This window comes from Ovis canadensis, chromosome 13 (assembly GCF_042477335.2).
Source record: "Ovis canadensis isolate MfBH-ARS-UI-01 breed Bighorn chromosome 13, ARS-UI_OviCan_v2, whole genome shotgun sequence".
NCBI classification, from domain to species: Eukaryota; Metazoa; Chordata; class Mammalia; order Artiodactyla; family Bovidae; genus Ovis; species Ovis canadensis.
Window position 1 is genome coordinate 80,276,186 of NC_091257.1, and position 27,733 is coordinate 80,303,918.

At 35.0% G+C, this 27,733-nt stretch overlaps 1 protein-coding gene across 9 annotated transcripts; it reads right to left on the reverse strand.

Annotated features, from left to right (window-relative positions):
• Positions 1–350: 350 nt before the first annotated feature.
• On the reverse strand, positions 351–27,566 carry RBM39 (RNA binding motif protein 39). 9 transcript variants are annotated; one of them, XM_069548442.1, is made up of 18 exons: positions 27,049–27,349; positions 26,363–26,426; positions 24,562–24,611; positions 21,341–21,412; positions 20,037–20,231; positions 17,491–17,556; positions 17,341–17,394; positions 15,057–15,174; positions 14,603–14,755; positions 12,634–12,771; positions 10,582–10,647; positions 9,553–9,757; positions 8,924–9,001; positions 5,179–5,229; positions 2,948–3,029; positions 2,424–2,529; positions 2,095–2,173; positions 351–2,001 (listed from the first exon to the last, which is right to left on the reverse strand). In XM_069548442.1, the coding sequence occupies exons 8-18, from the start codon at positions 15,117–15,119 to the stop codon at positions 1,901–1,903; spliced, it is 1,122 nt and encodes a 373-aa protein (XP_069404543.1). In that variant the 5' UTR covers positions 15,120–15,174; positions 17,341–17,394; positions 17,491–17,556; positions 20,037–20,231; positions 21,341–21,412; positions 24,562–24,611; positions 26,363–26,426; positions 27,049–27,349; the 3' UTR covers positions 351–1,900. The 9 variants fall into 9 exon arrangements, with proteins under 9 accessions (XP_069404543.1, XP_069404540.1, XP_069404539.1 ...); XM_069548439.1 differs by lacking the exon at positions 21,341–21,412 and having other exon boundaries at positions 5,179–5,211; positions 27,049–27,547; XM_069548438.1 differs by lacking the exon at positions 21,341–21,412 and having other exon boundaries at positions 27,049–27,547.
• Between the last annotated feature and the right edge of the window lie 167 nt (positions 27,567–27,733).

Below are 27,733 nucleotides of genomic sequence, written 5' to 3' on the forward strand. Positions count from 1 at the left end.
AGGATGAAACTTATCAGCTGACTCTCCTTCCTTTTAACTGGTTAAGGTAGTTTCTCCATTATGAGAAGTGCTTCTCACCTGTACAGGCAACATATTCCTTGATACTAAGTTGCCCCTCAAGAATTTAAGAAAATGGTGGGACTACCCTGGTTGTGTGGTTAAGACTCCACACTCCCAGTCAGGGCATAGGCTCAATCCCTCCCTGGTCCAGAACTAAGATGCCTCATTGCACAGCCAAAAAAAAACAAACAAAAAAACCAACAAAATATGGTAGTTAACTGTTTTCATGAGATTAAATACCTGAAGTTACCTTTGCTGGCCCAGTTTCCTAGAAAGAAACCTGCTAGTACTTGATTCAAGAACAAAATCTTTAATTACAAAGATACTGATAGTTTGGGGTGGGGGGGGAGTTGTCATGTAAGTCTCTGCCACCCAAAAACTGCTGCTCCGTGTTCAAAAGTAAAGATCTTGAGTTTTTTCTCCAGGTTAAATAATTGAAATTACAAACATCCTTCAAATGCGGTGGTAGAAAACTGTGATGCCTCCAAAGTCAAACCAATTAATCTTGATACAGACTAAATTTGTAATACTTGTCCTTCATCCCTAACAATTTTAAGGGTTTAGAAATCAGGTGAGGAAATCCATATTGGAAGGAGTAATTAGGAGTAGCAAAGATTCGATTTAGATACAAAAACTTGAAGCAGAGTTCAGAGTATGAATTGGGAAGGGTTGCTGCCCAAGTGAAATTAAATCCAAAACTGCACTTAAATGCGCAAACAACACAGAAACTTAATGCCCAGGGGTTGAGGCCTAAGCAAACCTGTTTGGGTTTTCTTTGTATCATAAATCCCTCAAATTTTATACAATATCCTAAATAACAAGTGTATTAAAACTCATAGAGGAATGTAGAGGGACAACTTGAGGACAACAGTTTCAATTAAGTTCTGAAGAATCAACTGAAAAAGTCAAAGAAACTAATAGGCTATTGTAATTTCCAAGTTTCTATGACTTTAAAACGTCTCAAAAATGAAGATTTCTTATGGCCTTTTTAAGAGAATTTTATTTGAGTGGTTCTTACAAAGATTGTTGCAATATGAAAGTCATTTGTTTGATAGAAATATCAAGCTGTCTTGTCAAACACACTGAAGTAACCCAAAAATATATTTCAGAGCTCACAGAGCTTAAAAAGAGCAAAGATTATATGCAACCAGACAAAACCTATTTCTGCATTTCCTATTTCTTGCTCAGACTGCTCTGCTTACCAGACTGTCACTAAACATCTTGAGGAAATGCAGGGATCATTTTGTTTGGAATCTTAAGACACACCAGAACACATAATATTTACAAAGAAACTTTTACAGATACATTAATTGAAAAGATACCATCCAGAAATGTATTTTTGAAACCTTTTCTTGCCAATTGATCAGGATGCAAGACGACATGTTAAACAGCCCGTTTAGCTGTCTTGAATTTCCATATACTAGGTATTCCAGAAACCTCTGCTAAACCATTAACCAAATATCAACATTAGTGAAATGTAACTGCTGTGTAAAAAGTTAGGCTTCTGAAACATTAAAAATATTACATCCCTGTCTGCCTTTTTATGTCTTAAGCACATTTGTTCCCCTACAACTATTCCTATAGATCCTTAATGTAATTTTCTACATGTACATTTAAAAGGCAGAACAAGAGAACAGCTTTGTATACAGTGGGATTTGCTAGTTAGGGAGAATGAGCACACTGCATTCCTGTTAACATTTTTATTTTTCCAAGGTAACAGGAATCGTATACAAATGACAGTAGACCCTTGCCTCTTTATTTTTTATCTAAATAAAAGATAACTCAAGATGAATTCTCAAGAAAGAAAAAAAGCTATGTACATAAAGGACTATATTTTCCTTCATCGTCTACTTGGAACCAGTAGTTGTGTTGCCGTCATAGAATCAGGGAAGAGGTTGTGATAAGTTGGAAGAGGTACATATGCTGCTGTTATCATTTTACCTGTTGAAAGAAATAGATACGGTGATTAGCATCTTCACTTAGATTAGATCGTCCAAAAAAAAAAAAATCACTCAGAAAAAAAGTCAAACTCACCCGCAAACCACCTGCCATGCAACGCATTGACAGCAGCAATGGCTGCAGCAATTGATGGGCACTTCACATACACATTGCCCTAAAATACAACAAAAAATATTTAATGTGCTGTGATATATACAACATGGATACCAACAGGATTATTCAAATTGACTGTACAAAAACTGCTCTATAACCATATAATTGCTCCACTAGTTAATATGTACCTAGAAATTTACTGAAAATAGTTTATTATCCACAAAACTAGCCATGTTACTATCTCCTTTAAGGAAAAACCACGACCCAAGTATGTTTGAAAATTAGACACAAGAAACTAACAGTTAAAATACCTGAGCTGAATTTTTGTCAACATAAATATGAATAACTCCTCCATGTTTATTACATTCTTCAATCACATCGTCTTTAATCTCTGTATCCCATCCAACTTCTTCTTCTCTGTAACAAAATAGTAAGTCCATTAGAACAACTCAAACTGATGAAATGATACAATATATATTCTAATCTATTTAAAAAATCTGTATTTAAAAAATCATGGGCCTTTTAAAATGGTTAACTGACATCTTTCAAAAGATACTTATACCAAGCTTATCATTTCACAGAATTAGGAACACTATCCTGTCAATACAAATTAAATACTGATACAAACTTCAGAGAAAAACTACGAGGTATAAACGGAAAACTGCAAAGTTTTCAACTGAATTCCAACCTTACTAACACATTCAAGGAAAATAATTAGTAATGTGCATAAAAATAACGGCAGTAAAATGACCAGAATTGTAGCAATACTTGAACTATGAAATATGTTGAAACACCCTAAATATTAACTTAGACAAGTTACAGATAAATTACTTACGTTTGAGGATTAAACATGTTAGAGAGTTGGAAACATTGTGTTGCCAGAGGTTGAACAGAGGCAGCTGCAGCTAATGCTGAAGCTAAAAAAAACACCCAAAAAAACAGAAATTAGTTTCATGGAAAATGCATCAGAGTATATCCCTATGAATAAAACAAAACCAAATATAACCACTGGACCCAAGTGAAAATAGGGCCATCAGTTCATTTACTTATTCCCCATATTTGATAATGCTATCAAATATCAACATATATAACAATATTCTATTTTAGTTGCCAGAAAGCAGAGGCAACTTTGTATTTGAGATAACTGATCTTGAATAAATTGGGAGTTTTATCTTTATAAGGGAAATTAAACCTCAAGTGTAGCAAATATTCATTCAGTTAGACAAATATCAATACAGATCAAGGAAATAGTACTGATTGTTAAGAGTTTATACTCAGGGGGTGATGAAAACACAATCTTTAAAATCCTGACTAAATCTAAACAAAAATTTTTTTAGGTTATCTGCCCAAGAATATATTGTCACATATTTTCTTATAAATATACAACCATTATAAGAAAGGATGACATTTAAAAAATAATATAAAAATCATCCAAGTATTTAAAGATTATTGAAGATTTAATATCCTGGGACTATAAAACCTACCACAACAAAATCTCAGTCTTGAAACACTAAAAAGAGTAACGTATCTATCTATCATAATCACTGTCAAAAATTTAAAAAAAAACACAAACTACTGATACTAGTATTTAGGAGCAAATTTAAACCAATATTGGTTTTAATTTTGAAGTGACAGCGTTTTCCAAGACATTTGCTCCATTGCTTTTACGTGACTTAAGAAACATTACCAGTAACTGATACAGAACTCACCGTAATCATAATATTTGATCAAATTTCATTCCAATACATAACAACAATAAACAAAGCTACGGATAAAACAGTACATTAGAAATTATGGTACTTAAAATGAACAATAACCTGAGAAGTATCAGAAATATTCCAATGAATAAAAATTATGGCTGTGCATGGATACATCATAAAAATTTCTGGTAGAATAACAAATGCTTTTCACTTCTTTATAGTTTATTTTGATAAACAAGTATTTCTTTAGTAAAACTATGAAAAGAAAAATGCTGAAATAACTAACATCAAATTCTACTAGAGAAATTTAAAGATGCAAGTGTGCCTGTATTACAAAAAAAAAAAAAAAAAAATGAAGCCCACTGTGTACCTTATCGTAAAACAAAGTAGTATGCTTGGAAAAAATACTACAAGGTCATTATAAACTATCAATACTGAAAAATATTAGAAAATGTATGATGTAAATATTCCAGCTCAGCCTAGATGAATGCAGAACACAATGAATTCAGCATAGAAATATATAGCTAAGGAAAATCCACCAGTTCTACTTTCAAAAATCTGTTAGGAAAAAAGATTTAATACAATTGTCTCATTTGCCAAAAAAGTAAAGATACACATTCAATTCCTGACTGTCAAGTAATAAGGATAGACCTTTATAATACAGATTTACTCAGAAGACTTTAAAGTATATCCTGTAAGATACCAAATCACTGCAATAGAATGCTCTATAAAATGGCAGAATTTACTTGATAATTAAAGACCAAGAAAAAAATAGGTTATTTTATAAACTGTTTCAATCTCTGAAATCTGCATGCAACTTAGTTCTGGATAATCTTCTCATTGCTTGGTACTGTTTATAATAATGGAATAACAACAAATGATGCAACAAAATTAAAACTCTCATTCTTTAAATGATACTAGATAATTGTAAAGATTACATTCAAAATTGGGAGTCAACAGGAAATTGCATCCTGTCAGTGATTTTTTTCCTGATCTTAATAAATTCAGACTCCCCGTCTACTTAAATGACAAGTTTCATTGTCTGTATCTATATAAAACTTATAATCAGAACACAAAGATAAGCATACAAAGCTGAAAAAAACTCTTAAGCAAGTTACAGCAAAAAAAAAAAAAAGGCACAGACATTTACCACCTTTATCCATGTAACTGTAATGATGCCTACTAGGCCGTATTTGTATGAATTACCAGAAAGATTATGGTTAATGACACTGTATGTCATTCTGACAAAATTGGGCCAAAAAGAAACTACAATAATAATGATACATGTATACACACAACTATGTCTTATACTATATTTATATCCACTTCAAAAACAAACAAAAACAAATAAAAAAACTCAACTCACCTTCAGTCTGTTGGGAAAGTCTTGTTTGCAAATCTATAACAAAAGAGAATTCTACAGCTCAGTGCAGGAACAATGAAGAGCCTCAACTAACAGGGTAAATGTCAGGAGAGCATTAATAAAAGAGGACTATGGTAGCAGGGTTTATCAAAACAAACTTATAGTAAAACCTGGCAGCCAAACCTCCTTCCCCATTCCTCATTGACAAGGCTTTGGGGCCTTTTTCTTTTCCTCCTATCCTAGGAAACTTACTTATGCCTCTCTCTTCCTAGTCCTATAACTCTTTCACATCTCAATGGATTCCGCTATATTACTATTCATTTGGGAATAATGGGAAATGGGGAAAGGGAAGCACACCGGTCAGAAAATGCATGAAAACCCTGATCTTGAGAATTCAATTCCAAGTACTTGGGTTATTCAACTTTTTATTATTCTGTCAGTGTCAGTAAGCATTTTACATTTAAAAGTTACTAGTAAAAGAATAAATACTGCAACAGTAAATATCAAACACAGTCAATAAGTAGTGACACTACTCTAACCACATGTATATATTATTTTTTAAGTCCTTTAAGTTTTAAATTGTCATGTCCAGCCCAGAAGGTGATAGTTTTGTTAGGTCTGGTTTCCTAGCCTATTTTGAAAATTTAATGAGGCATGAATGAAATTTAGTTAGATGTACTGTAATCTATGTATTACTAGAAAAATTTAAGCATCTAGTCTATTAAAAGTGAACGTAATAGTGATTTCTAATATAGTTTCTCATATATAATCATTAAAATTCTACATGAGAAGGCAAATTAAGAGAAAGCTGCAGCTTTCTTAATTTCAAATGAAAACAGAAGTATGAATAGTAACCAAAATGTCATAGTATCTAAAGCTATCTTTTTAAGTTTAAAACAATACAACAAAGAAACTGGATTCAGTTACCTAATTTTCAATAACATGTGATTCAACTGTATACTTTATTACTATCTGGATTTCTTGCTGAGTATAGAAAATCATAGAACATGGGCAAAAATGAAAAGGGATCAGCAGCCCAAGTCATATAGGGATGTAAGAATACCTGGGTCCTAGGTGCTCAAATTTGGCATCTCAGGGAGTTGAAGAAATGTAACTGGTATATACTGAAGGAACTTGAAGATATGACCATAGGAACATTGTCAATAAACTTTAAATTTTAACACAATTTTTTTTTTCCTAAAATGGGAAAAAATGTATAAGCATCAGAAATCCATGCTATATTAAGTGTATGTAAATCAAAATTTCAAAAATGATTCTTCAGGTCATTTGTAACCAGTTAGGAAACAAAAGCATGGGTTTCATAAAGATAAGAACTTATCTTAGAAAATAGCTATTAAACTTCCAGAACAAAGACATGTTGCTATAGTGATGGGCCACTCTTGGTTTCAAAAAACAGCTTTAAAGAACTTAGGAGGCCAAGGCCCTCAAATACATTAACATTCAGCGATTTAATACTGAATGTGTAAGATTTTAACGACAGTCAGGAGAAATATACCCAGTTATGCATATATGTGATTACTAATTCAGAACAGCAATTTATTGGAACTTCTAAGATAACAGAATCATCTATCAATAAACAATGAGCTTCCCTGATGGCTCAGCCGGTAAAAAATCCACCTGCAATGCAGGGGGGACCAGGGTTCAATCCCCAGATTGGGAAGATCCCCTGGAGGAGGGCATGGCAATCCACTCCAATATTCTTGCCTGGAAAATCTTATGGACAGAGGAGCCTGGCAGGCTACATACAGTCCATAGGGTCACGAAGAGTTGGACATGACTGAGCAACTAAGTACAGCACATCAATAAATAATAAAAAGTGGAGGGAAAAAGTGGGAATATAACAAATAGGTAACTACGTGGCTATTTGTAAGCAACCCACATGGATGTTTAGCATTATCAGCCTTAATGTAGACTACACAATAAATGTGCCCAGTCAAGTGTAATCATTCTTCATTTACCAGAAAGAACTGAGGGAAGTAACAATGTCCACAACACAGAAAATCTATAATTAGGCAAAGATAGTGTTAACAAACCAAATCAATATAATTGATACAGCACCCAGGATATAAGGTAAGATTGTTTAAAAATGAATTGTGTGTCTTTGTATTAAATCCCTAAAGGTATCAGCCTCTATCAAAAAACCAAGACTATGGTAAATCATCAAGCATTTTTCTAAATTATTGAAAGAATGACCTAACAATGAGAAGCAATAGGACGACACATGTTTGCAGAAAACAGTAACTGAAAACCAGAGATGTATTTCTGCAGTGATGGGTTTATTTAGTATCTTCAATTACACTAGGTGGCATTCAATGACTACATGTTCACTGTAGAAAAATGAAACGACTAATACTTGTTCAAAAAGTCAAAACAATACAGGAAAACCTGGAGTCACCAACTGACTCTTAATTACAGAAATGCTTAATAGTTGCAATTTTCTTATGTGGATACACTAGCATGGTTGTTTAAAGAACTTTACCTATTGGATTTCAAAATTTAAGTCAGTTTGAAAGGAACCATGAGATGCTAAAGAAAAAACAAGCTCTCAAATATTCAGCTAAAAAAAGGAAACTACAGAAGCGCCCACAATAAATAATAATATAGAAGCAGAAATAATCTTGTCTCCTTTAATTAATGGGTTTTCAATTCAAATGGAAATCATGAAGCAACCACATGGAACTTTCCCTATATTCAGATGTGGTATCACGATCCTATATATTTTACATATTGACAGAGTCTCACTTTATAGCTAGATAAGATCATAGGACCAATGTGTAACTGAAAATCACCTTACTTTCTTAGTGTTTGTCATCTGAAGTCCAATACCATGGTTTACTCTCATATATTCTGCAAGCAAGTCTTATAATGAAATTTAATGCTATCTTAGCTAATAGATTTGTTTTTTTTTTTTTTTTTAGCTAATAGATTTGGGTTAATTTCAAGTAACTGAGCCACAAAGAGAAAAAGTGTTCATAAGCTAAGCCCATCCGTTACATAACTGTAACAAACTATCAATTCGACTCCCTCTTCCTTCCCCTCACCACTCCAGGAACTTCATTCTGTAAGTGAAAATCTGAAAATACAGTTGGCCTTCGAATTTAAGGAATTAGGGACACCAACCATCTGAGTAGCTTAAAATACATATGTAACTTTTATCTGGCTCTCCATATCCTTGGTCCTTCCAAAATCATGGATTTAACAACCACAAACCATATAGTGCAGTAGTATTTACTACTGAATAATAAAGGCACATGTCTAAATAACCCTTGCAGTTCAAACCTATGTGGTTCAAGGGTCAGTTGTAGTTATGTTCTAATTAGAAAAGCGGTTTTCTCTGCACTCAATTATTTAAAATAAAGCTTCATTTAAAGGCCTTTAAAATAAAACTTTCTAATCTCAAACATTACAAAACATTTTTCCTTTGAAATAATAGGAGCTTTCTGGTTTTCAACAAAAGTGAACATTTAAAGATTTAACAATTTACATCACTTTCAACTAAAAACAAACTGGTAGGCAGGGTTCAATAATACCCTGACATTTTATTATGATCAGTAGCTAAGTCTGTCCTATAGCACCATTTCCTTACATTAACTCTTGAAATTTATAAGTTAAAAAAGTACTTGATGAATTGAATTCTCAGTAAGTCCTTTTAAATGCAAAAATTTGGAAAATTTTCGAATTAGGTGAAAAAAACAATGATTTCAAATAGAAAAGATTCAATTCCTACCTGCCACAGCACCAAATGCCAAAGAGCCACTCATTTGCAAAGCTTGCTGTGCTGCTGGCGGGATCTGCAAACCTGTGCCTGTAAAAGAATAGGTTTTAATGCCCCTGCTTTGTTAAGAGTGGAAAATCCTAGTTTTCTGATTACTTAATACCAAAGTCAATTTTTAAAAATTACAGCGGCCCTTTGGTAGCCAGGTGGGTAAGAATGTTTCCAGGATCCCCTTGGTTGTCAAACTCCACAAATGCTGAAATCCCATATATAAAGAGTTGTGGTACAGTCTGCCCTCCGTACTCAAGGATACTGAACCTACAGATACAGAAGGCCAACTGTACAAGCAGGACATAGAGTAAACGCTGCAACTAAAGTATAAGGACATTAATTATTATAGAAAACAAAAGGAATCCTATAACATGTACTGTGGCATTCAAAATGCACCATTATAAAGTAGATTCTTAGAACTTTACAACTTAAAAGCAAAGGATTTCACCTATGAAACCATGTGTGCTGTTCAAGGAAACAGTCAACCTCAAAATAAGAAAAAATCATTTTCCATTTGTCTGCATGCTTTTCCAGTTGTTTGCACAGTCATGTTTCTCGTTACCATATTCACAACAGTAGGATAAACTTACCCTCTGCAAGTCTTGCCATTAACTGGAGACGACCAGTTGTTCCCAAGTCAATTCCAGTCCTTTCCAGTTCATCACTGTCCAAAAATGAGCTAGCACTGGAAGCATCAGTACGTTCAGTAACATGACCAACTTTCATGGGCCTTCCCGCTAGCTCAAATCCATTAAGTTGTTCCAAAGCTTTCTTGGCACATTCTGAATCAGAAAACTATACAATTGAGAGAGGGATAAAGGTAATTACGTATATGCAAGGCAAAGAAACCTCAACTTATTAATGCTAGTATATTCAATAATTACATCTGGAAGGATGGTAAGAGTAACAAGCTCAAGCTTGTCACACAATGTAACTGATGTAACCTAAATGTAAACTAAAGCAATCAATGCAACAGATTGCTATCAGTACAGAATAGGTTTAAATTTCACTTGAATTTGGATATAAGATCCAATTGTAATTTCTTGATAAAATCTGGGATCTCTATTTTTAAAATTTTGTCTATAAAGGTGGCAATGGTGATAAGTATTTATATTTTAAACTAAAAATGTGTTTCCAGTACTTTCCAGGGATAAATGAGAATTTGAAAAATTGCTATCATGTAATTGGACTGCAAATGTACAAACTAAACGAACTAACTAAAAGTACGAGTTTACTTTTAAAAGGACACCTCCATTCACAATTATTCCAGCTGCTACTTTATACCCTATCAAGAACAGGGTTTCAGTGGTCAGCTACTTAAGGCAATCCTGGTCATGGTATGTCAAACCATATTATGTCTATAATAAAAAGTAAAAATAAATTCCAAAAGACTTTAATGCAACTAACATCTTGGGTCACACCAGTCAAACTGAAGAAGTGATTGCTTTCAATTACATGAGGAGTTGGCTAAACAAACTGTCCATAAACAAGAAGATAGCAAAGTACTTTGAAAATATTAACTTTATCCCTTCCCCACTATGAATAACTAAGTTTTACACTATGCTACTCAGATAAAAAAAAAGTTTAAGTCATTATGTTAATCATGGTTAACTGCTTACCGTAATAAATCCATATCCCTTGGATCGACCTGTTTCACTATCCATCATGAGCTGGATACTTTCAATCTAAAAATGAAAACCACAATTATTATTTATGCTAGTGAAAAGAAGGGACAAAAAATTTCTTGAAGTACAATTTTAAAATGTCTCCCCCTGAAAGAAATCAAAAACATATAAAAATCCCTCCCAGAGTATCTTCTTTCTAGAGGCCTGGGAACATACTAAGCAGGGGAACAACCTTAATCTTTCCCAAGAAAAAACACAATCTGAAATTCTTTGGAGAATATGTTAAAAAACCATATCAACATGTTTCCTTCACATTATGCTAAAATATACCAAACATTAATATGCAATTATGCCAGACATAATAAACTGCCCAAAATGTTGGAATAAATAAAAATAACAACTGGATGTGGTTGATAGTTTGTACAACTTTGTGAATCTGCTACAAAGCAGTGACTATTCACCTTAAGTGAGGGAACTGTGTTATTACAAAGGAAGGTAGTTACATCACAATATTGCCACAAAGCGAGCCACACAGAGGAAGCATGAAAATTTAAAATACAGCACCCATATTTTTTTTATGTATCTGTTGTTTCAAGAACATACTAGTTTTGTAATTATGATTTGTGCACAATTACCATATTTCCAATAAACAAACTACCCACGAAAATCAACAGCCAAATGTTCTCATTATTAACACTTAATTTAGGGTTTCCCAATTTAGGCTTTACCTGGTCTCAGGTGGCAAAAAACGTGCCTGCAATGCAGGAGACCAGGGCTCTACCTGGGTCAGGACAATCTCCCTGAGATGGGAATGGCTACCCATTCCAGTATTCTTGCCTGGAGAATCCCATGGCCAGAGTACCCCGGCAGGCTACAGTCAGTCCATGGAGTCGCAAAGAGTCAGTCACAACTAAGTGACTAACACATTTTTTTTTTTTTCCCAAAACCACAAAGGAGTTGAGTGGGATAGCAAGAGAACAATGAAATATATATCCCAAAGCAATAAAGATTAAGTAGCGGATCAAGTACAGCAGGAACCGAGATTTTTACTCATGGGCCACACAAAAAGTTTAATCCAGATCAGCCAGGTAGTTCAGTGGTAAAGAATCCGCCTGCCAAATAAGAGAGGTGGGTTCAATTCCTGGGTTGGGAGGATCCCCTGGAAAAGGAAATGGCAACCCACTCCAGTATTTTTGTCTGGGAAATTCCACGCATGGAGAGGAGCCTGGTGGGCTACAGTCTATGAGGTCGCAAAGAGTTAGACACAACTTAGTGACTAATCCACCACCACCACCACACCACAGCCTACTGATAACATTTATTCTAAACATTCTTCTAAAATGAGGAGAACTATACTTATCCTGGTGATTATTTTGATAAATATATAGAAATATCAAAAAAGTCTAATCTGTTCACCAGGAAAATAGTGCTGCAGTTTAATTGTACTTCAAAAACAAACTCATGGAAAAATATCATTACATTTGTGGCTAACAGAGGTGTGGGTGGAGAAGAGCTAAAGTAGTCATAAGGCACAAACTTCCAGTTGTAAGTTCTAGAAATGCAATGTCGGATTATTTACACAGCTGTATGTCATAAACTAAGGCTCAAGAGTAAAGCTTAGAGTAAGTAAAGAGTAAGGCTGAGTTCTCATCACAAGAGAAAAAATTTTGTTATCTATTTCTTTAACATTGTATCTGGATGAGATGATAGATGTTCACGGCACCTATTACAGTACTAATTTCATGATGTAAGTCAAATTATTGCACTGTACAGCTGAAGCTTATATAGTGCTATGCTACAATTGTATTACACACTCCTAAACTTTCAGTAAGAAAAGTATCCCAAAATAAACCAAGGGGGGAAAAAACCTCTTGCTCCAATGTACAGTACATTTTATCATTCAGGTTGACTTTTAAAAAATTCTAATAGAACCACTCCCTCCCATCTTAACATTAGTATCTTAGAAACATCACAAAGCAGATATATTATGCAGCTACATTTGTTTTAAGAACCTATTTAGGATCCACTTAAAACTTTGAGACTTACCCTTCCAAATGGCTCAAAAATCCCTCGAAGCATATCTTCAGTTATGTTAAAGTGCAACGAGCCCACATAAAGCCTCATAGGTCCAGCACTTCCCTTTTGTAGATTGTTTGCCATTGCTGCAGCTCTGTTTTTTTCTGCCTACAAGTTAGATAAGACAAAAGGCACATCTATTTAGAATGAATAAGTACCATTTTGAACATAGTAAATCCCACTCACATCTTAGGTTTGCTTAATGACAACTGATACCAAATTACGCTAAGTGTTAAGTCATACATAAAGGGACAAATATTGTATGATTCCACCTCATATGCTTGTCAGTACTGACACTGACTGAATGGTACACCTAAAATAGTTCCAAAGCCAAATTTTTATATTAATATTTTAGATTTTACTGTATTTTCCAGTAAAAAAAAAAATTTAGATTTAAGAGCATATATAAAACTGATAAAGCAGCATCCTGGTATCAGATGTACTAAATGTAGAAATGTAAGATTACTTCCTGGAACTAAATATACTCATTTACTAAAATGTGTTCTCAAGATCACTGTTACTCAATATACAGTATACCAACTGGCAATCCATCTTAAAGAACTTCTGCAATATAAATCAAACTAAGTAAACCATTCAATTCAGCAGTCATTTTTCTATCAAGCCATTCAATTCAGCAGTCATTTTTCTATCAAGTCCGAAACAGTTCTCAATTTACATTCTAACACAAGCTCCTTTAACAAACTGGGGCACCATAGGAGGTTAAAATTAAATGAATTCAGAATCTCATTTATAAATTTGATTCTTCTCAGCGCTTCGCCAGGACAAAGTATACACTATTGTAAGGTTTGTCCTCCGTCACATGAAATGAACTGAACAATGATACCCACAGCATGCTCCTCAACATTATTTACCATCTGAGCCACCAGGAAAGCCCTGGGCTCCTACTGTTTATCTATAATCAAATGGTACTCAACAATGCTACATACTCCTAAAACGTTAGATAAGACGGTAGTAATTTGACCAAATTTTGAGTTTGTTTAACAGTGAAAACTGCAATTTCACTTCAGATTTGGTTAAATCCTGTGCCTACCTATAAAATATTAAAAGCTTTTGATGAGCAACCAGATTTTTCAGAAGTTATGTGAAGTACTTATTTCAGGGGTCTGAAAAAGAATGAGCATAACTATACTGTTATCTCATATTGCTCAGAAAATTAAAATCCTTGGGAATTCCCTGGTGGTCCAGTAGTTAGGATTTGGGTGTTTTCACTGCCAGGGCCCAGGTTCAATCCCTGGCTGGGGAACGTAGATTCTCCACAAACCATGCGATTAGGCCAAAAAAAGATCTTTAAGATCTATATTTTCCATTTTAGAAAGCTAAGTTATCTGGTAGTCACAGAAACTAACTTGTTTCTTAGTATAAATAGGTACTAATGATAAATCCTAAAAGTATTTTCATATTACTCAGTAGTGATGTATTCCGATTTTTCCACATCTAAATGAACTAAAACATTAACCCTAATTTCATTTTTCCAAAGGCAACGCTCAATTACTGTGAAGAATCAGCAAAGAGAAATTAAATTATAATTTTCAAGACATTTTCAAAATTAGTCTGAGACATTTTGCTTTCAAATGTTAGAATTTCATAAAAATTGTGAAAATATATTTATTAAAAATGTGAAAAACATTCCATTTGAAAGAAAAGGGAAAACATGTTCTTAGATGCTTCTATCCCCAAGTAGTCACCACAAAAATAAAATTCTAAAACAAGTTCAATTCTTCAGCATGAAATAAATATTTACAACTTATATTAAGACAGAAGAAGAGAATTTTGAGAATACAAATATATCAAAGGAATCAGCTTTTGTTTTTAAAGCTGTCCTGAGAACATCTAACTCAAGGTAGTAAGAGGTGATTTTATAAGGCTCAAGGGAGGTTTCTAGCACTATCAATGCTCGAATTCTTAAATAGGAAGTCACCTGTGATGCTTGTACTATGATCGGCACTCCTAAAACCCGCTGACCAGTTAATCCTATTGCTAGAGGCACTGAGCTAACATCAACAAACTCCACATAAGCAATTCCTTTGGAACGTCTTGAATTTCTGTCAGAAATCATCCTCACATCACGAACCTAAAAAGAAAACACACACTTAACACAGGGTTCTGTTTATCCAACCATTCACAATAAGTATAATCATTTCAAAAGACAAGAGGCACATAAACAATATTATGAAGCAATTAAAGAGAGGCAAATTTGTAGGTTCATTTATCAACACATCAATTTCCAAAAATAAAAATAAATTCCCTAACTAAATTCCACCAAACAAATTTGGTTTAGATTTTTTTCTCCTTTCATTTGTCATACTGACAATTATTAAACTGTGGCTTGCAACTTCTACTTAAATTAGCTCCATAGATAAAGCTTAGATTACCTTCCCAACTGTAGAGAAAAACTCTTCCAAATCCCTTGGCCGAATTCTTGCTGCCAGCTGCATACAGAAAACAGTCCTTGCATCTCTTTCCTCAGGAGTGAGATTATCAATAGGTTCCCTAAAACAGGAATAAAGAGTATAGAGTTAACTTTATAACTTCTTCCAAAGTAACATTTAATACATATTTTTAGTAAACAGAATAAACTTTCCCAAAACCAGTCTGTCACTACTCCCAAGCCCATTTTCACTACATATATATATACAGTATAAACTATATAAATATATTTATACATAATATTTATATATAAATATATAAATTATATACTATATATATAAAATGCTCATAAAATAATTCAATGTGACCCAAACGCCTTCAACATAATGAGTTTCTGAAGTTTCTTCTGATATTATCTTACATTATCAGGACCAAAGTCCACTGGTCTTTCAATCTTACAAATGTTATTCTCTCTAGCATAATAAACGGCCAATCAGAAGCCCAAGAGTTTGACATTCACAATTAATAACCCCTGACTAGACACAAATGTTAAACTGGTCCAAACTAGCAGAAAGGATGTTTCCCCAAAAAGAAATCATAAAGTAAACTAAGTTTCATAATCACAAACCGTTAACTTGAAAGTAAACCCCAGATAATGAAAACTATTTTGATTCTTTATGAGTTGGACTATAAAGAAAGCTGAGGGCTTTTTTTTTTTTTGATGCTTTTGAACTGTGGTGTTGGAGAAGACTCTTGAAAGTCCCTTGGACTGCAAGGTCAAAGATTCAATCCTAATGGAAATCAGTCCTGAATACTCATTAGGACTGATGCTGAAGCTCTAACACTTTGGCCACTTGATGCAAAGAACTGACTCACTGGAAAAGACCCTGATTCTGGGAAAGACTGAAGGTGGGAGAAGGGGATGACAGAGGATGAGATGGTTGGATGGCATCACCGACTAGATGGGCATGAGTTTGAGCAAGCTCCAGATAGGTTGATGGACAGGGAAGCCTGGTGTGATGCAGTCCATGGGGTCGCAAAGAGTCGAACAAAGCTGAGCGGCTGAACTGAACTGATTTTGACTCTTAAGAATTTTATTTCACAAACTCAGATATCCTACAGAATAGTGAGGTAGCGGTTTACTAGATTAGACTGGTCTTACTAAGACTACAAATTCAGTACCTGAAAAAAATACTTGATACTTCTTATAGCATAGAGACACTAACAATGAGCAAATCAAAAGTAAAAAGCAGGAGGTATGGAGACAAGTAACAGTGGGATTTAATTTACTCATGTTTACAAATGTTTACACTTCTAAATTTACTGAGCAAACTTAAATGCCCAATAAGTGAGAAAAGTAAAAGAACATAGTAGATGAAATTTATCAAGTCCAAGAAAAATAACAATGTCCACTACTAAAATTATCTATTAAAAAATTTTACTATGATTAAGGTTTTAATCCTTAAAAATATAAGCATAAATAAGCTCTTTCTTAACCATGTTCTGACATTTTCAGGAAGTATTTTTGAAACACTCCACCTACAAACCTCAGGTATATCCCTTGGGAAATCTACAGTTATTTTAAACCTGTTACTATAAAACAGATACAAAGCCGACTAGATCCAAAGAATGAGAACTAAAAATGAGTCTTCTCACAAGAGAAAACTAAGTATTAAAAGAGTAAACACTCAATATTTGATATAGAAACCCTTTAAAATCATTGTATGCCAAATAACAAGATACTTAGGGAAACCAGAAGTAAAAAACAAAGCTACCATGTAACAAAATGGTCCTTGAACCAAAACTGTAGACTGCATTAGGTCAGTCGAGAAAAATACCTCACAGAAAGTCAAAAACAGTAAAAAGCACAAGTCAATTCAGTTAAAAGTTTGGATTAAACACTTCTCTCAAGTAAAGGGAGCCAAATGATAAAACTCATGACTATTTTCACTATTTTTCTACAGGAAGTTATTTCAAAAACTCATTATTTCCAAAGGTAAATCAAGTCTGAAGTTTCCAATAGCTACCATTAAAAAATTTTTAGTTACCATAAAGAGCAATAAAAACACATGGAATATCTACAATTAAAGTGGTCATTTTTGCTCCATTCTTCTTAGATACAAGTTACTGAAAACTTTGCAATTCACATTAATAACACTAGGACTGTAAACCAAATAAAGATTTAATATGAGCCAAGTTAGTGAATGTCATTAAATTTTGCAGTAGCATAAGTTATAAAAACTTTACAAAAGCTAAAAATGCAAAAGAAAAAGAAATGAAGACGATTACCTCACAGGGCTCTTGTCTTTTCTGAATGGACTTTTGCTTCGAGAACGTCGTCTGCTGCAAAGTTAAAAAATTTCAAAAGTTACCCAAACAAGTACACCACATTAGTTCCTTGAAAAACAATTTAAACAATTCAGAAGTATGTTTAAAAACCTTAATTTGATGCTATGAGGCAACCCAATCTTTCCTCGGATGGCACTGTTAAATTTTGGTCCGGAGCTAAAAAGGAAACACAAAATTACACTAGTTACAGGGTTAGGGTCTTGCTAAGATCGCGTTCATGCGCTCTCCAGCAAGTTTAACATTGTTTAGGCTGTTTGTTTTCCACCTCAATTATGAAGAGGAAATAAGACTTTCAACTCTATCCCAGGCAAACTGTTCTGTACAGTTATCCATCCTGGACCACTGAGAGGTGCCAAGACCAAAGATTACAGCCTCAAAATTTTTAATATTCTGAAAATGCTTAAATTTTCAGTCTAGTTTTCTTTGATTACATATTTATGAATACATTCCTGAGGTTTGGGGGTTGGGGGAAGCACATATAGTGAAAATTATCCTGAACTTCCCTCACACCAGGAGTAAGTATAATTAACAACTTGGTGTGTATCTCTGCAGATCCTTCCTCAGGAATATACATGTTTATATATACATACATATACAATATTCATGTTTTGAGTAACTTTTTTTGCCATGCTGCATGGTTTGTGGGATCATGGTTCCCTGTCCAGGAACTGAACCCAGGCCATAGGCAGTTAAAGTGCACAGTCCTAACTACTGGACTGTCAGGGAATTCCCTTGAGAAGCCTCTTTTAAAAAACAGGGGACTAATTCTTTACATTCAATTCCAATTTTTCCACTTGACAGTTAAGTCTCCAAAACTGCATATAAGCATATTTAAGCATGTCATACACTTCAGTTCTTAGTGACAAAACAGTCAGTACTAAAGATGTGAAGGAAGTTCATCAACCCCTCAGGAAAATTTTTTTTTCAGGACTTGATTACATTAAAAGTGTGTTTTCAAAGCTTTACTCTGTAATTTGAAACACTTTAAAAAGGCCCAGTATTTTATGGCCCTTTTATTTTGAAAGACCAAACTAATTTGAAAGGTCAGATCAGATGTCTCTTAGTGCTCATCCTGCTATCCTTTACCAGATGGGTAGCAAAATGAAAATATATGGTGGCCCTCAATTCACACTGAGATTTGTTGTCATGGACTCTACATGTACCTATTACACCCAAGAAGTCCCAAATAAAATTGTATTAAACAGGTCCTTTGCAAATCACACTAAAAGTGACAATTAAGAACATACATTTACTGGTTAAGTAAGTCTATAAGCTATTTTCTTTCTTTCCCCTTTAATTGTAAAAGTTCCAATTACTGCCTTGGTAGTTAAAAATCACCTGAAACCAAACATTAAGAACCAAGTCAATCTGAAGTCAGACCAGAATCACAGGCTGACTTTTAAGTATCCATCACTGATGAGAAATAACATTATTCAGAATTATTTATCTTCCCCAATATTAAGTTCATTCTGGTAAAAAAGAATGAAGTAAATTTTGATAAACTGGACAAAAAGCAAAGTATTTTCCCAAAAGAGTACTTAAAACACCACTGTGGTCCTTTTTAAACTGTTACAAAGTTTGTAAAATAATCAGCTAAGAGGACCTTGGAGAACAAGGAGTGGAATCCTTTTCATTGAAGAACCAGAATCAGAACTCTAACTTTATCTGCTTCAAGTAATACCAAAACATTTCACCAATAGCACTAAGTATTGTGGGTGTTTTAATTTACATCCTCGTCTCATTCAAAGCTTATGTCAGTAGTTACATCTCCTTCTTTAAGAAAACTAAAGCTTAAGAATCCTTCTTAACCAAGTAAAGAAGCCAAGGCTCTGATCCAGGACTCTTTGAATTCAAATTCAATTAAAACAATTTTAATATAATCCATTGCTTACAACAATGTATTTATTAATGAGAACATCATAAAGCACTAGGGACTGTTAAGATTCAATCCCTGCTTAAGAGTTGTAAGGCTCTTTCCAAAGTCATTAGTACAACTTAGCTTTTTAAAAAAATAACTATAATGAAACATTTCCAACTGGTTCAAATAACCACATCCAAATTTCCACAGTGCTTTAACCTTCAAGAGCACTTTTACTGCATTCTCGCTATTAGAATACCTTTAAGATGTGTGATGAGCATCCTCCCACTAATATAAAAAAGCATACACAAAATTCACAATTAGTTTGTCATTTCAGCTGAGAACAGCCAGACAAGATTGCTAACTAATTACGTATGTGACTAATTATATATATTTATAATTTGTATCCAACTGAGTTTAAAATTTTTAAATAACTTATGTTCAGTAAAGAATACTGTTAATAGCTCACAGACTTTAAGCTTTCACATATTTGGCACTAGAATATCAAATCTTTTTTTAAAAGCACTTTAGTGCTTTAGTCTAGTTTGGAATGGCACACAGTTAAAATACTTTTAGATGGCAGTGACAGAAAATGTTCTGTATGCCTAGTAAAACCAGTATTATCTGTCCACACTGTATTTTTCTACTGGATTTTTTGATGCCAAAATCCTAATAGTGAAAAATAAAATTCCACAATTCAAATCACTCTGGTTACATTGCTATCTGGATACCCAGAGAAATCTCTCAAACCAGTATCATCATAATTATAGTTACATACTAAGGACTTCTGTAGCGGCCTCTGAATCTGCGATCTCGACTTCTTGATCGGCTCCGTCTCCTTTCTTTGCTTCTACTTCGCTTCCTTTCACGGCTTTTGCTCTTTTTCCTTTCTCTATCTCTACTTCGCTTCCGTTCCTTACTTTTGCTTCTTTTTCGTTCATGACTACGACTTCTGCTCTTGCTTTTTTTCCTCCTGAGGAAAAAAACTCACCATCATCTTGCTGATTTAAGAATCTGCCAAAATATACTTCCCTTTATGGTCAGAAACATTTTTGTAAAATTATTTTGCTATTTTCCCTATCATACAATGATACATAATAATCACTTATGGAAAAATAATTCCAAGGTAAGATAAACAACACCCCACCTTTGCCTTCTACTACTGAAAATCAGCAGTCAGCTGATAATGAATCATTTGAGAGAAAGATACTGTAATGGTATTTCTTGAGTCAGCTATAGCTTTAACAAGGAGAGGACTTGCTGGTAGGTATAAATCAAAATCTGAACTTTTAAACAGGAAGTCCGATCATGTAACTGGCCAAGTATTACTGTAATCCACAAAATATGAGTCAAAGTTAACAGAATACTTTTACATCAAGTATTAGTGCTGGATCATACATAAAAATTGTCGTTAACCCACTAATTTCTCTTAAGTAAAGCCTATTTTGACCCAATCTGCACATATGAGTATTTTATACTTTCAAAGGGCCATCACTATTTTGGAGTTCATGGGCAAAATTGTTACATATAATGATAAACAACAAATTAACACAGTAAAATGCACTCTGACACTCCTAGACTTTAACGTGACCATTTCAAATAATTTCTTTTTAAAGTTACAGTAAGTACACCAGATACTGGAGCATGCCATTTTTATGCCAGTTTATACAAGCCTGTGGGATACAATCAACAAGAATCAACACCTTTATAAATCTTTATAAATTTTCAAACTCTGAAAGGTAAAAAAGCCAGTCAGTATTATCTTTTCCTGTTCATTTCTGTATTCCTCACAGCATACCACCCATCTATTTCATACCTCTGTCATCACCTAAATTTTAGAGGTGCCTTCAGATATTTCAATATAAATTGAACGACATTTCAAATTAAACTTATCCACTTAAACTTATCCATTTTGTAGTGGCAAAAAGATTAAACATTGTGACAACTACATCATTTGGAAATTTAACTGTTTAGTCCTTAGCAAAGCAAGCTTAGCACAACGAGCAACTGAAGTCTGCCTCAGAGAACCTGTAAAGCAGGTCATCTTAGAGTGCATTGAAAATAGAAAATGAAGACACCCACCTTCTGGAATCTTGAAACCCACACTCCAATCACAAGGAGATGTAGAGCTTTCCAAGGAGGCAGAAACTTTGTCTAAAATTTCAAGATAATCCACCTGACTGTCAGAAATGTATATGCTAGGTAGCACATGACAGAAAATTAGGCTACACTCATTACTTTTATAGACGTTATCAAAGCAATGCCCAGAAGGGCAACAGATAACATTCCATTTTTGTTGCCTAAAAACCTGAAACTCTCTCTTAAAGAATTCTGTGAGATAGCTATCAAAAATCCTAAATATTATCAAGTAGGGGACAAAGTTAACACTCCATCCCTCACAAAAAGGACAAAGATTTGCTCTGCTCATAGATGGCCCATTGCAGAGAGGCAGCCAACCTTCCAATTTACCTCTTTTTAGGCCCAAAATTTATTATGCCAAAGGAAAAGGACTCAAAAATTGAAGAGCTAATTTCAACTTAAGGTCTTCCTAGGACTTTTCATAAATGAGCCCCCACGCACATCTGAAGGCAACCCCAGACAGGTAAAAAGACAGCAACATACTAAGACATTCAGAAATATAATCCTCTTTATGAAAGCCCAGACAAAAATTTAAGGGTGCAAGAAAGCAGAATACTTCTCTACAATATAATGAAGCTTCAAAGAACATTTATTAAGTTAACTAAAGAAGGGTTATCAAACTCCACACTAATAGTCAAATCCTGTTACAACTTAAAAGGGACTTTCCAAAGTCTTTAGTGGCAGTGGAATTTTGTACTGAACATCATTGAAGTAAATGGTCCACTGGGCTGGGCCTTTGGACTTTTTGGTTATATGGTCTCTGCTGTAAAGGTGTTTTGCTATAACTGGATTTGACCTCTTCCATGTAAGAAGATCTAAATATTAAATGCAAAGTACTCTGGAAAATAAGAAAAAAAATAGAAAAGTCATTTATTCCAAAATTTATAGATAATCCACACCACAGTAGCCAATATATTTCAACTGTGTCATTTTTTTTCTTTTTTAATCCTTTTTGAGTAATTCCAAAAGAGCTGAATGGATGCTGGTTGAGACTTTGCAAAACTGGTTATACTAATAATACTCCCACACAGGCAAGCTCAGGTACTTAAAAAGGTATAAAACTTTGAGGTCTTGCCAAGTTCAGGGATATAGCTTTTCAGAAAGACTAATAGATAAACAATTTGTGTTAAGCTTACTACCTGAAATCAATTGAGTGTATGTACTAAGAATTATACTGTTTTTTAGAAGAAAACATTTACTAGTCAGTCAACTCTCAATTTCTCAGAATGTGCATTTTGTTACTACCTTAAAACTACATCCCAATACCCAATGGCTTTTAAAGTACAATGAAGTTTCAGAGTGAAAAATTTGGCAACATGGCACCTTCCTTTGGTTAAGAGACTTAATTTATTCACACTGAAGACTAATGCACTGGACATTCTGTTTTATGATTTATAACTAAACAAAAATTTTTTTCTAAATAACTTTCAAATTAATTTGAAAGATTAATTCCCTTCAGGAAAAACAAGGGTGTCAGCTTCAACTGAGGATGAGAAGTCTGACAGAAATAATTTGTACATTTAAAAAGAAACCAGATGACAGTTGAAGTTTTGTAAATATTCTTCCCTTAAACAAAGACTCCGATGGCCAATTAAAGAAAATTGTCCATTCTTCCATTTAGTCTTGTAAGACTTCACGCTTTATATGAAAGCCACTAAGCACCAGTCATTGAGAGCTTGATGCTCATCCCTGGTAAAAGTTTGATACTCTTTACTTGCAGGAAGATAAACAGGTAAAGATGGTATTAGTAGTAAGACATCTAAAGATGGTACAACAAAGAAAGCATGTGCACTACCAATGTCTTCATTACAGACGAGATCTTTATTGGTTCACTAGGCATGTTATCTAGAGACTGGATAATTTCAATTTATATGGATACCCCTTTCTACCTTTTAATTGCAGAACTGCAAATCAGAACTATTAGAAAACATACTTTGGTAAAAAGTATAAAATTAAAGGACACTAAACCATGCAATGATTGGTTGGCTGACTGCCTCAAACAATTCAAGACTAAACCCAACTCAATACCCATAACATGTGATTAGTGAAGAGCGATAACAGGCTCCCACCCATGCAGAAAAAATATAGGAAATATCCTACAAATTTTACCATTTTGATCAATTCCTACAATACTCTAGGGGGTAAGAATACTGGTGCAGCAAAGCTTGAACAATCCAGTCTAGACAATTTCAACTTTTTTTTTTCAATCTCAACTATTTTATGAAATTTTATTAACCTACCTTACAAACTTCTTGTGAGATATTGAGATGGTATATTATGAAACACTTTGAGCTCTTGGAAGAGCCAAAAAGAATCAAGTAAGTGACTCACATTACCATCATTTTTTGTTAGGTATTATGAGGGCATGAATGTAACAAAACATTTGAATGACATCACAAAAGCTAATAAAACATCTCAATGCTTATGATATAGAAAAGTCATGCTAATATCATATACTTTAGAGCTAAAGAAAACTCAATAGGATCAAATCTTATAAAGTGCATTTAGTTTATACCGTTATTTAGACTCCTTTAACACTGTATTCTGTACTCATCTGTCAACGAGTTCCTATTAAGGGTTAGTTATTTGCAAATAACATGCATAATTTTCTGAAATTCCATTCTATTAACTATCGGAGTTTAAAAAGCTTAAGACAATGAAAGCCATGTAAGAACATTAAGAAGTACTAACGTATGCTGTAACATTATTACAAAAAGAATCTTAAAGCATCAAGGAGTATGAGTAATTCACAGCTCTGACTCCTTCAGTAGTTTAGGGCAAAACACATTTCCCACAGTTATCACCTTCTTTCTAACCCATCTTCAGTGGATATAATAGCTTTATTGATGACATTAAGTAATAAACATTAAGCCAAAGTTAACAAATTTTAGACAAGTTTGAATATAAGAACTCATCCAGATTGTCATGGATGGACTTGGAGGGGAAGGTGTCCAATGACACCAATTCCTGAAATCTAAGGAAAGAGTCCATAGTTTTACATCCTCAAATAGTGTCTCTTCCCAAAAGAACCCACTTTTCTAAAACAGGCAAAGAAAAGCTTCAGGAGAGAGCCTAGGTGTAATGCTTTGACCACAAGGGTTCAACTGAAAGTCTCAATCATGTACAGCACCTCCCCCCAACCCAGGTCCCTTCTTGAAACTTACTTTTTGCTACGTTCTTCATGGCCGTTAGCACTGCTCAACTTGTTCTCATCCTAAGCAGGGTTGATAGAAGAACATCATGAGGACGAAGTGGTAACATTTCAAGTTGTCAAAGGGTAAAGGGAATAGGAATAAGAAAATACAAAACAATTTTAAAACTAATTACTTATTTACAGTTTAACATGGAAGGCTATAAAAAAATTTAGATGGATGTATGTTTAACCACTTTGTTGCTTACAAATTAAGTCATCAAGATACAAAAATAAAAATGCATATTAACATGTTAAATTTTCTTATATAGTTAGATATTAAGTTATCCAGATTTACAGTGTTGAAGTGGTTAAATAGAATTTCTATAAAACATGAATGAAGTCCTGTTTTGAGTTTTATTCCATGTGCTATGGCCCCTTTGATCAGTACCATGGCTCTATTTCTGCCTAAGCCCCAAGTGGCCATGCTAGCAGCCAGCCACTATCGATTTCCTGTGACCGATGCCATTCCTGAGATCTTCGCCCATTTCCGTTGGAGGGTTGGGACTGTAAGAGCTTGATGCCACCTCTGTCACACATCTCGCCCTGAAGCAAACAGGGATTCACACTGCTTTAGTAATGTTGACTCCCAAGAACCCAAGAAAGTCAATTAATAATCCACCAGTCCTACTTCCATACCTGTTCACATGGAATTACATCCATGTTAAACTAAGACAGAATCTTAACATTAAAATAGAAAGTAGAGCTTCAAGAGTCTAAGTATTACAAACTAAGTACACTATTCAAAGCTTTAAAGAATTCATCCAAATTGGTACCACATGGTCGAGCTATACACTCCAAAACAAATGTATTATTTTTAAAAGGTTTAGCGAAATGTTTCTTTTCAAGTTTGATCACATCAGCTATAGGAATATAGAGTATAAGTGCTAACTTACAAAGCTTACAGTTTGTGACATCAGTGATAACGCATGCATACTGCTATTTTCACCACCAACTGGTGGTCAAAGAATGAAAAGACACTTTACTTTTACGGTGATACTGAAATGGATCTACGTTATTAGCCAAAATAACTCCTTTGTAGTTTTTAGTGTGAAATATTATGGCAGGGACGAATTAAAAATAAAACAATATGGAGAACAGTTAAACAGTCATCAAGTGACTCTAAGTTGTGATATTGCCTCTTTTGCTTTAAGAAATTTTTTCTGTTCAGGGATCCAAGAATTTTAGTAATTTTTAACTGAGCAGCAGATCATCACCTGCCTGTTTTAATATTTACTATTACCAGTCTTATGTATAGGATAAATTTTAAATCTCACCCATTTCTTCTTGTAAGACTTGTCTTATTTAAAGATTTGCTTGCCATAGACTGGTTATGCTTTATTATTCTTGGACCCCTGCTGTTTTCCCAAACCACTACATTCACCTTTTTGCTATACCAAACTGGAGCTGGTAATTCTTAGTTGAGTCATTTTACCTAGGGGACCACGGTACAGCGATAAGTCACTCAATTACTACCTTATGATTGACAGTTCACACTGGAATCAAAGGTGAATTCATGGGAGTAGAGGTGAGATATCGTTAGGCAAGTCTACAAAGAGAGATAGATGGGCATTTATTCATCACGCTGAAGTGAAACTACTGCACAATATTATTACATCAATAGCATATATTTACTTTTGTAAGTTACATGTAATGCATCTCTGATAAGGTAAATCAAGAGGGCTCCGGGGAGGTTAGTTTACATTTCAGCAGTAGTTTCGTGAATAATGCTAAATTAAGAAATAGATACACCTCACCGACTTGTTTTTTCTCACCTTCTTGTAAGGAGCCTCAAGCATTGCTTCAATATCAATATCGTCTGCCATTTTCTCTAAACGACTAGGTAAAAAGCAAAAATGAAAATTTGGTGAGTAAACAATTTTAAATTGTGCTAAATTTCCTTTTTACCAGACATATTCCAAAACCTCAGAGAGGTCCCACGGAATGACTAAAACGGGACCATTTTAGTAGGCTTGGCAATTAAACCTAAAATGTCCCCAACATCAAACACGCTAGACAGATTAAGTACTCTATTTTTAAAAAGCCTACAGCGCCTCAAAAAACAGAACCCGAGAATCTCGAGCCAAAGCGCCGCTTTCGCGCAAAACCCCGCGCTGCCATTTTAGGGGCAAAGGGAAACTCCCTCGGCTGGGAGGGGTTGTGTGCCATGGCAGCGTTCGGCTGGCGCCATGTTGGGAGGTCGCGGTCGGCCCGGGCCTTGAAGGGACAGGTCGCCATCTACCCGAAGCCTCTCTAGAGCCCACGCCACCCGAAAACCCTGAAACACATTCGATCGGAAAAGGGCGCGGTCGTCGAAAAGACGACGATTTCTAAAAAATTTCCCCCCCCACCCGCCCCCAGCCCGGTCGCTTAAAATCGCCTAAGGAGTGCCCCTCAACCCAGAAAAGAACCAAACCTCAAAAAAGCCCGGAAAATACGCGGGTACGCGATGCCTCCTCACCTGTGCGGGCTTCCCGGGTCCCTGCGGTGCTCGTATTCAGAAAGAGGGGGGCTGTGGCTGCCGCCGCTGTTGCTACTGTTAAGCCGCTAGGCCCAGGCCGCGGTACCACCCAGCCCGAATTTCGGGCTCAGAGAGCGGACAGGCCCAAGCGAATCTAAAAGAGACAATGGGATTAGAGGAGCCCGCGCGGGAGTTCAGGACGGCGGCTTCGGCAGCTCAGGATCCACCCCTGCGACAGTGTCGGCAAGCTCTCTGAAATGGCGGCCGCAGCTTCCCCGTACTCACATTCACCAACACACATACACACACACAAACACACGGGGCCTCACAGAGCCCTCAGCACGGGCTCTCGCGAGAAGCAGCTCCTAATTCCAGTCCAGAGCAGCGGAAATATCGCGAGATTTAAGCATCGGCCCCCAGCGACCATGGCCCAATCTCGCGCAATGATTGCGCCACAGATATTCCCATCCCCCACTCAGAAAGGCGCCTTTGAGTCCCTACTCTTGATTAGCGTCCACATCTCGCGAGATCACGCAAGCTGCTAGCGCAAAGGCAGTTGGTACACATACTGTCAATCTTCCAGAAAACTCATCGCTGAGTGGAGTTCAGTGGTCACCGCCTCCTCGTGGCCACCGCCCCAGAGCTATCAGAAGGTTTCTGAGATGACGGCTGCTTCCTCCACCGG